This window comes from Pyrgilauda ruficollis, unplaced genomic scaffold, assembly GCF_017590135.1.
Source record: "Pyrgilauda ruficollis isolate IOZ18807 unplaced genomic scaffold, ASM1759013v1 scaffold203, whole genome shotgun sequence".
Lineage (NCBI taxonomy): Eukaryota > Metazoa > Chordata > Aves > Passeriformes > Passeridae > Pyrgilauda > Pyrgilauda ruficollis.
In genome coordinates, this window is record NW_024519541.1 from 41,263 (window position 1) to 50,953 (window position 9,691).

At 54.0% G+C, this 9,691-nt stretch overlaps 1 protein-coding gene across 1 annotated transcript in view; it reads left to right on the plus strand.

The window, feature by feature from the left end:
* Positions 1–2,504, plus strand: part of BARX1 (BARX homeobox 1) — a 4,267-nt gene extending 1,763 nt beyond the window's left edge. Inside the window, exons 2-4 of the mRNA XM_041467235.1 lie at positions 1,162–1,447; positions 1,578–1,662; positions 2,088–2,504. Coding sequence (XP_041323169.1) covers positions 1,162–1,447; positions 1,578–1,662; positions 2,088–2,252 — 536 coding nt within the window. The 3' untranslated portion in view covers positions 2,253–2,504. The remainder of the gene's footprint in view (positions 1–1,161; positions 1,448–1,577; positions 1,663–2,087) is intronic.
* Positions 2,505–9,691: the final 7,187 nt, after the last annotated feature.

The window sequence follows — 9,691 nt, forward strand, 5'->3', positions numbered from 1 at the left end:
GTGTGTGTGTGTGTGTGGGTTTTTTTAATTTTTATTTTGTGTGTGTGTTTTTTTTTTAACGCTAGTGTTCAATGCATTTTGAAGGCTATTACTTAATATATTTTAAAGGCCGATATTTAAATGGGTGATGGCGAAAGCTTTCACTCCCCAAGCCATCTTTATCTGCAGAGCCGTAGCTCTTCATCCATTGACCTGAACAGAAAACGAGTATCCCAATCTCATTTTCTGCATTTAAGAGACAAAAAAAGGAAAGCGTCAAGCCCCTGAGCAAGGGAGCAGCATGCGTTAGAATATCTATAAATTAGTATTATTTTCAAGATGAACTATTCATAACTGCTAGGAATAGCGGATCAGATAAAAGGTTCTTTACACCCCTCAGGGCTCAGTTCCGCAGGGATAGGTGGAGCGGGATCGGACCCTGTAGGAAGGGAGGCGATTTCAGGCAGGCCGAGGAGCAGACTCCGCAGAGACTCCCCTAAAGCCCTTCCTCCGCCGCCGAGGTCGCTCGTGTGTCGCTGGCGGGGAGGCCGGGCCGAGCAGCACCGCAGCCCCCAGCCCACCCGCAGGCCGAGGCCCGGGAGCGGAGAGAGGGCGTCGGGAGGGACCAAGCCGGGCCGGGCTGAGCCGGGAGAGGGATTCGAGCCGAGCAACGCCGGGCCGGATCGGGGAGAATTGAATCGAGCCGGCCGAGCGGCGGCCCCAGCCCGCTGGAGCAGCATTCTCGGGGATGCCTCGCTGTCCTCTCCCCGGCCGCCCCTTCACAGGCTGCTCTTCACGGAGTGGGATAGAAATTATTATCAGGTCGAAAATATCCTGAAAACTCCTAGAGAGGGAATCCTGGGACTGTGTCCGCCCCCGCTGGTCGCCGAGTTCAGCCGGGTCCGGCAGCTGTTGGGGGAACGCTTTTGGGTTGGTTTGAGTTATTTTCACTTGTAACCCCCAAGTAACTCCGTGATTAACATGTGCTGGTTGAAGGGTAAAACGTGTCCCTGTACCGCGGAGGTGGCGGAACCGGGGGGCTCAGGACCCGCGGTGGTGCCAAGAATGGAGGAGAAGGGGCCAGGGCTCCCTAGAGGGGATGCTCCCCGGGCAGCCGAGGCACCCTGCAGCCCCGGGGGTCCCTGCGCGCTGCCCGGCGCTGACCGCCGCTCTCTCCCGCAGCGGTGCTGAAGGCGGAGCCGGCCGCCGTGTTTAAGTTCCCGCTGGCTCCCCTGGGCTGCTCGGGGCTGGGCTCGGCGCTGCTGGCCGCCGGCTCGGGGCTGCAGGGCGGCTCCGCCTCACCGCATCTCCCGCTGGAGCTGCACCTCCGCGGGAAGCTGGAGCCGGGCCCTCCGGAGCCGGGCAAGGCCAAGAAGGGCCGCCGCAGCCGCACCGTCTTCACCGAGCTGCAGCTCATGGGGCTGGAGAAGCGCTTCGAGAAGCAGAAATACCTCTCCACGCCCGACAGGTAGGCGACGGCCGACTTCAGACCCAGGGCGCGACGCCACGGGACGGGTCTCATTTTGCTTGTAAAAGTCGGGAAGCTGCCATCCGAGACGAAAGCTGTCGTCCTGACCTCCTCTCTCTCTCACCCGCAGAATAGACCTGGCCGAATCGCTGGGGCTCAGCCAGCTCCAGGTGAAAACCTGGTACCAGAACAGGCGCATGAAATGGAAGAAAATAGTAAGTGCCCCTTATTAACAGTCCTCCCCGTGGGCACGCCCGTGTCCGCGTTCGAGCCCTGCCCTGCGGGCTCCGTCCTTCTGCATATCGGCCCTGGCATATTTAACGATAACGTTAAGGATAATTGTAATAGTAATGATGACGATGACGGTAATAATAATATGCCCCTGGTCTCTAACACCGTGCCTCTGGTCCAGCACCTCCTGGGCCCCGGCAGACCCTCCCTCCCGGTCCTGTCCGAGCTCTCCCCCCTCGGTTGTACCGCTTGGCCCCCGGGGCAGAGGGCGGTGGGCGCAGCCCGAGAGGACCGGCACCGGCAGCTTCGCTCCGGCGGACGGGAGAGAGAGGGGCTGCTGAGCCGCGGGCTGATGGCACCTCGGTTTTGCCGGGGTGTCCCCTTCCTCCGCCCCCTCCTCGCCTCGCAGGTATTGCAGGGGGGCGGCCTGGAGTCCCCCACTAAGCCCAAGGGCCGCCCGAAGAAGAACTCGATCCCCAGCAGCGAGCAGCTCTCGGAGCAGGAGCGCGCCCGGGACGCCGAGAAGCCGCCCGAGAGCCTGGGCTCGCCGGCCGAGGTCAGCCAGGAGGAGTGAGGGGGGTCCGCCCGGCCGGCCTGAGAGGATGGAGGGCAGCTCGGACAGTGGCTGCGGCCGCCTTCGGCCTCGGGACGTTTGGACGCTCTGGCCGCATGCCGGCCTCCCCCGCCCCGCCGCCCCTCTCCGCGCCCGCGGAGCGCTGCGCTGCGCCACGGCCGCTGTGCCGTGCGACGGCCCGAGGGGCCAGCAGGACACTGGATCCCACCATCCACATCTACTCGCTGTCTAAAACCCTGTGGTGCCCCTAGTTATTCGAAAACTGCATTTTATGATCAGTTTTATTAATGCGAAGATATTTACTTTATTTCAATAAAGTATTTTATGAACTATTGCTCTGAGTAACGTAATGCTTTGGGGTTGATTTTTTAAAAAAATGTTGGTTTCTTTTTCCCCACGGAGGCAGGTTAGAGATTCAAAACCAAGCTCCAGGCAGGTCTGCGGAGGAAGTGCAAAGCGCAGTGGTACCGGGAGGATTCTCCAACCGTTTTCCACGACGGTTCGGCTGCCCGTGGCCGTGAAAGGCCAGACCCTCGGTCTTCTCTTGGTCAAACTCGTATGCTTTCGGATTTTAAAGATACGTTAGTTTGTGACAAAAGGTTAATTAACTTCTGCACTGCGTATACTGAATGGTACTTAAAAAAAAAAAAAAAAACAACTCTTCACGTGCTGCTGCGATGTAGCAGCAAAAATCCTAGTACGAAATCCTGGCGCTTTGTTGTTTGAGTGGGAGTTTTAAAATTTTGTTTTATTTTTCGCTTGTTTTCCCCGAGTCTCTTCTCCACGTTTTCCTTTGGGATGTTAAATTACAGAGCATCCACCGAGACATGCAATTACTGCTATTCTGCTAAGAAAAAAAAAAAGAAAAGAAAAAAGCAGCAGCGCAGGGAAGAACAGGCGGAGAGCGAGGACCGGGGAGCGGCGGGACAGCCCCGGGTTGCGGGGCCGCCTCCTAATTAACGGCGGTAATTAGCGCTCGCGGCTCGGGGCCCGTCTGTGCCTCCCTGCCCCGGCGGGTGCCCTCAGGGCCGGCCGGCGGCGGTGCGGGACGCCCTGTCCCGGGGCAGCGGCTGCGGGAGGCTCCAGCCCGTGCCCAGGGTACGGAGAGCGCTGCCCGGTGGGAGCGGAGCACAGGGACAGCATCGCCGCCCTTTAGCCCCCCATAGCCCCCAATCGGCTTTGCCTCCGAGGTGGATCTGCGCTGAACTCGTGCCGGTCGTTCCCAGTTTTCCTCGTTTCTCTCTCCACGGCTCCGGTCCCGCTGCCTACCACGGTCCGGCTCGGGAGGTGCCCCGGATCCACCCCGGGTTAAATCAGTCCCTGGGATGGGGGGTGGAGGACACGGCCAGCGGGGAGTAAACAGGAAACAGCCTCGTACTCTTACACTGAAATGACTTAGATATTCAACCAAGTAATTGGTTAGAAATGTTTTTTTTTTCTTTTAACCTGAGGATGAAAATGGATGCTGGGAAGGGGGAAAGCGGAGGGGGGGGGCTGGCAGAGCCGGGTCTGCGGGACCCTTCGGCGCGGTCAGGACACACTGGGCGTGTGGCTTTGTCACTTCCTTGTCACCTCTGGCTGTTGTTTCTGGCTCTTTCAGTGCGCGTGAGAGCAGCACCCGGTTTTAATTAAAAGGGAGATTGGGTAGCCCATTAACCTAAATTAACAGGACGACAGGCTGTGTTCGTCACTGGTGTCACACACAGGGCTGGAATAGCCGAGCTTCACTCGGTGCTAGCGCCTTCGCGAGAGAATGTTAATATATTCTTTTCACAGCTGAGTAAGTGACGGAGAAACAATTTTATTTTCTCAGATCATGAAGTGATTTTTTTTTTCAGCACACGAAGCATTAAATAGAATAAGTTTTTCTGATTTGTGTTTTTCCCTCGTAGACAGCCGAGAGAAGGTTGGGGATGCTCTGGTGAAGCTGCGTTTCTGCCGAGCCGGGGTCCGCTCCAGCCGGGCGTGCCCCGGTGCTGTTCCGCCGCAGGGCGCAGCCGCCGCCCCTCTGTCCGCGCGGGGTCCCGCGGTGCCGGGGCAGCGCCGCCTGCGCGCCCGCGCACCGCCCTCTCTCCGCGGCTCCGCGCAGGACACAGAGGTAACTCTTTTCTTCCTGTGCTGGGCAGGAAAATCTCCGAGCGGGCCCGGGCGAGCCTTCTCTCGCTCTGGCAGATGCCCGAGAGCCCCGTACGGCGTGGGGCTGAGCCCGTGCCCCTCCTGCGGCAGGACAGAGCCGGGGACAGCAGCGGCCGCCGGCGGGACGCGCCCGGGCACCGCGGGCACGGAGCGGGCACGGAGCGGGCACGGAGTGGGCACGGAGCGGGCACGGAGCGCTGCGGCTGCGCTGCCGGTGAACACGCGGCACCTCCGGCTGAGCGGCTCCCCGCCGAGCCGCCCGCCCAGCAGCGCCTCGGTCACGACTTTAATGACCAATTTCTGCTTCGGGAGGAGCCGGTTACAGCCCCGAGAGGGTGTGAGCCGGGCTGAGGAGCCCTCCCGCCTCCTCGGCGGAGCTAACGAAACCCAGGGTTCTCTCAGGCAAGGAAGAAGCCTGTTAGAATTACCGGACAATATACCTAACTAACGGGATTTCTTTATTGGTTGGTTTGGTTTGTGTTTTCTTGTAATATGTATATATATATATACACTCACACACATATATTTCGATTATTTTTAACGATTTTACGTATTGCTTTCTGTCAAAATTTAATTTCCCACAGCTTCTCCAAGACGGCTGCTTGCTGGGCTGGCCGGAGTGACAGCAGCTGGGAGCCAGCAGAGAGGTGCGCTCAAAGGGATGGGGGTCCCTGCCCACGGCAGGGGTGCAATGAGATGATCTCTAATGTCCCTTCCAGCCCAAACCATTCTGCGATTCTCTGATTCTGTTTGAAAAGCGAGGGGAAATGCCACCGGCAGTCAGTGACAGCCCTTCCAAATGTGCTCGATAATATCCCAGTGCATTTAAAAGCAGGGCTGGGACTCCCCGGACCACACCGATAAACCTTGCTGGCCCATGAGTGACCACCAGGAAATCACAGCAGGCTTCACCTGCACACAGGTTTCGTGCTGATGGATAATTTTGGACAGTGCAGCATAATAATTTCACTTTCTAATTACCTTTCCCAGCTGTGAGGAGCCCGGGTAGTGCTGCTGGGCTGCGATGGGCGACACCCGCACCCACCGCTCCCCAGCGCAGGGCTGGGCCAGCCCAGGCGCTCGGAGATGCCCAGCAGGAGCCCCGGGGAAGATCTGGATGACTTCGTTCAGTGCTGCAACTTCTCCTCAGAGCCCTGTTCTGCCTGTGGGAATGATCTCACTCGGCAGCTGCTGGAAAAGCAGCGAGGGTGATTTGCCAGTGCTGTGTAATTCTGGGGCCAGTAAATGATATTTGTAGCTAATACACCTGATGGTTGTTCTCTGTCTGTGTGTAAATAAGCTGTATTGCCATGCACATTCATTCTGGCAGAAATGCATCCACACTGGGAAAATCCACATTTTAATTACACCTGTATAGGTAGAACAGCATGTGTTTTCTCTGCAAACAAAGTAGAAGGGTATGGATTGAAGGCCGGAAAAGTGGGTCCTTCTATGTTTGACTGCTACTCGGGTCACAGGTAATCAGCAACCCTTTTGATGGTTTTCTTTAAAAAATCCATTTAAGGTGAATTTCCAGTTCAAACATCCTAGATTCATTTTTTATGAAGCATCTCAAAGAAACCTGGGAAAAGCTCTGCTTTTTCTTCAATGTCAATTTAAATATAGCTCCACGGAGCCAGGGGGTCTGAGGATGAATGCCATGGGTGTTTATTCAGAGGCAGCTCTTGCTCTGCCAGGAGCAGACCGGACGCCAGGACGGGGCTGCAGGAACTGCAGGGGCTGCAGGAACTGCAGGAGCTGCCCCGCTGCAGGGGGCCGTGGCCTTGCCCTGACTCCCTGCTCCACACCTGCAGGCAAGGGGAGGCATGTTCTGCCCTTCTAGAAGAAAAAAATCATCCTAGAGCAATGCTTTGTGGGCACTTCTCACAAAAAAAACCCCTAAAGCACAGACTTGATGCTGCTTTTTCCCCTCCAGGGGGTGGGAAGTGTGGAGGGGGTGGAGTGGGGATGTGGATGGGAGAGTTCAGTGGGATGGAGAGGGTTTGGTGGGGAGTGGAGGGGGATGTGGGGGGAATTCAAGAGGAAATATGGGGGGCTGTGAGGTGTGGGGGGGATGTGGGATGATGGGGGAGTAGGGATGCAGGGGGCTGTGGAAGGATACAGGGGTATGTGGAGGGAGTGATATTGAGGGAGGTGGAGGGGATGCAGGATGCAGGGGTGGGGGGGGATGTGGGGCTGGGGGGTGAGGAGGCTGGAGGGGGATGCAGGGAGGATGGAAGGGGGGTAAGGGAGGTATGGGGGCCGGAGGGGTTGTAGGGAACATGGAGCAGGATATGAGAGGATGCAAGAACGTGTGTGTGAGACTGGGGGGGTGGGGCAATATCAAGGGATATTGTGGGGTTCTAAGGGAGGGGGTGCAGAGCGATTTTGTGGGGCATGGAGAGGAGGGAGGGGATGCTGGAACCTCCACCCCCCCTGCACTGATAAGAGACATCACCCAGCACCATGTGTGAGTGCTGAGCCAAGGCTGGGGGGGGTCAGGCCTTCTTGCATTTGGGGTGAAAAAGTTAACATCTATCTGGGGCTTTTCCTCACCATTCGGTTTCCAAAGGGAGCCTAATGCAGGGGTTGAGATGACTTACCGAGTTCAGTCAAATTCTCTGAAGTTCATTAACTAACATGTGATGTCCTGTTATTAGATGTTTGTCTTAAGCCTAATGTTGGGTTGAGGTCATTGCGCACACACTAGATTTGGTTGTTTCAGCTGAGCTGTAGAGTAGATAAAATCTAAACACTAAACTCCTGATTCCCCGAAATTTGGCCCAGCAATGTGTAAATAAAGCTCAGGGCAAGTTTGCATTATCCATGCTAACAGAGCTCTCCATGCTATGTCTGCTCGGCTGAGCTTTGCCATGAAATCTGTAGGAAAAGTGCCAGAAGGAAAGCTTGGGGACAGGGATGGTTGCCTTTAATGAGGCTGGTGGTGACCACTGGGTCAGCAGGCAGCAATTTTCATGGCAGACTTTAAAATTACATCCCTAATCCCCACAGCTCTGTGTGGATGGAAAAGACCTGGTCGTGTGTGGACTCATCCGTTTACAAACAGAGTCCATTAAAACACGATCAGGTACAACATGGGCTCTTCCTCTGCAGGGTCCCCAGATCCATTGTTTATACTGCACCTAAATTAACAAACCTCAGAATGAGCTCGTGGTGTTTTCAGAACGTGTTTCTTTTAGGATGGGAACGTGGGAACTTGCAGAAATTGAAATGGAACATAAGGCCAATGAGTAAGGGACAGATTTGTGCCTGAAGTTTGAGTATTAGTGGAAAGAGAAGATTCCACTTTCTTGAAATGGTTTTCCCCTCAGAGGTGCAGGTCAGAGAGCACTGGGCAGAGCACACTCGCTCTTTGAAAAGACACCGCAGTCAGTGGGTTTTGTTTAAAGGAAGAATACCCTTGGAGGAGGAAACCCTCGGGTTACATTGAAGAGCTCATGGCAGAGCTCAAGTCCAGATGTGCTTGCAGCACCTCGGCCCTGCTCTTTCCCACTCCACAGCTCCTCAGGCGTGAGCTGCAGTGAAAATGACACAAACCCCACGAATTTATGGCAATTGTTCCCGGGCTGGTGTCCTGTGAGTGCCTGTGCACCTTCCCCAGCCTCAGCACATCCTGCCAGGAGGCAGCAAACACAGGGGAAACAGAGCCCAAGGCAGGACAGGCAGATGTGCAGGAGAAAACTGTGTGTCCTGGGAGCCCTGATGTCTGTCTGGAGACACAGGACTGCAATAACTGGGGGAGGAGAGCCTCAAAAATTACACTGGGCTATTTGAAATAAATTACAGCATTTTTACGTGGATTAGATTAATTTATTATGAACTGTCTTCTCCTGCTCTGAAGCTTTTACTTTGTGAAGAATGGCTGTTTTGTCAGGGAAGAGTTCTAGGTAAAAATCTACATATGGCAGGAGATGTCAGCAAAGCACAAGTCTGACTTTGGCTGGCAAGGAAGGTGCTCCCAAAATGCACCTTTTTCATCACAGTGAGCTCTCTGAGGGAGAAGCTGGTGGTTCATTTTGAGGTAACAGGCTTTTTCCTTCTCTGCTGCTTGACAAGGTCTTTGAGAGGCCCCACACTGTTATTGCTTCTAGAAACACTTTCTAAGGTATCTACTAAAAATTAAACACAAGGAATATAAATCCCAAATATTTTCAAATTATATTATCTCTTAATTGTATAATTTGCTGAAATATGGAAGTGAACAACATCTTGTCTGAGTCCAAATAGCCTTTAATAGATGTTTAAGAAACGACTCATCTCTGTGTCTTGTCCTCTTCTCCTTTTGGGGAAAGTGAGAGCTGGGTTGCTGAATATTCCCATTTATTAAACAGAAATTGTCACAGAGCCTGTTCAGACTGTGCAAGATGCTGGATGTCTGTGCCAGTCCTTGCAGATACTCAGAGCCTCCTCTCATTCCAGCTCTTTGAGGCTTAGTGCTGCCATAGGTAAGGTTTAAAGGCTCCCACAGGGTTTTTTCTGAATTCTGTGGTGTGCTGTGAACTTTCCACGTTAATGAGTGTGTAAATATTTTGTATTCAGATTTCATACTGTTAATTTTAGAAGTCACAGAGTGCTGCTTGTTTCCTGGCGTGTCTCACTAGGCAAGTGTTGGTGTACAGACCATGGCGCAAAACAGAACAGAGCACGTTGAGCTCAGTGGTTATTTGAAATTAAAATTCCTTATTCACCAGGATTTGTACCAGTAAAGTACAAGTGTTCAAATATTTGCAGAAAGTGCATGTGAAGCAGCTGCAAATATGGCTGAATTTGCCTCTGAATTTCAATGAATATTTGCAGATGTTGGGCTAAGCTGTGGTGCATGCACTGCTGCAAGGGGACAGGTTCGTAGGTGCTTTACAATTAACTGTGTGCAGACTGCAGCTAAGCAAACTGGGTTGGACTCTTTTTAATTTAAAGGGAAAATTACAGCCCAGCTTGAAAAAATCCCAAACCAAACCTCTTCAAGAAAACACAGAGAACATCAGAAGCTTCAGATAAACACACACATTAGTTCTCTGCAGCTTTCACTGCAGCTTTCACTGGCTCATGGGTGGAAAGGAAGCAGCTGTGTTTAACCCTTTCGTTCCCAGGCAGCAGGAGCAGCGTGCACAGGCTGCAGGAGGAGCCTGCTGGGCAGGGCTCACTGCTCAGGGATGAGTCCTGCAAGCCCACATCTCCTCCCGAGGACCCAGAGAGCTCCTTCTCTGGGTGGAAGGTAAGGGATTTGCAATGGATTTCAGAAGACATCATTTGAGCAGAATTTTGTGTTTTCAGTGCCCAGA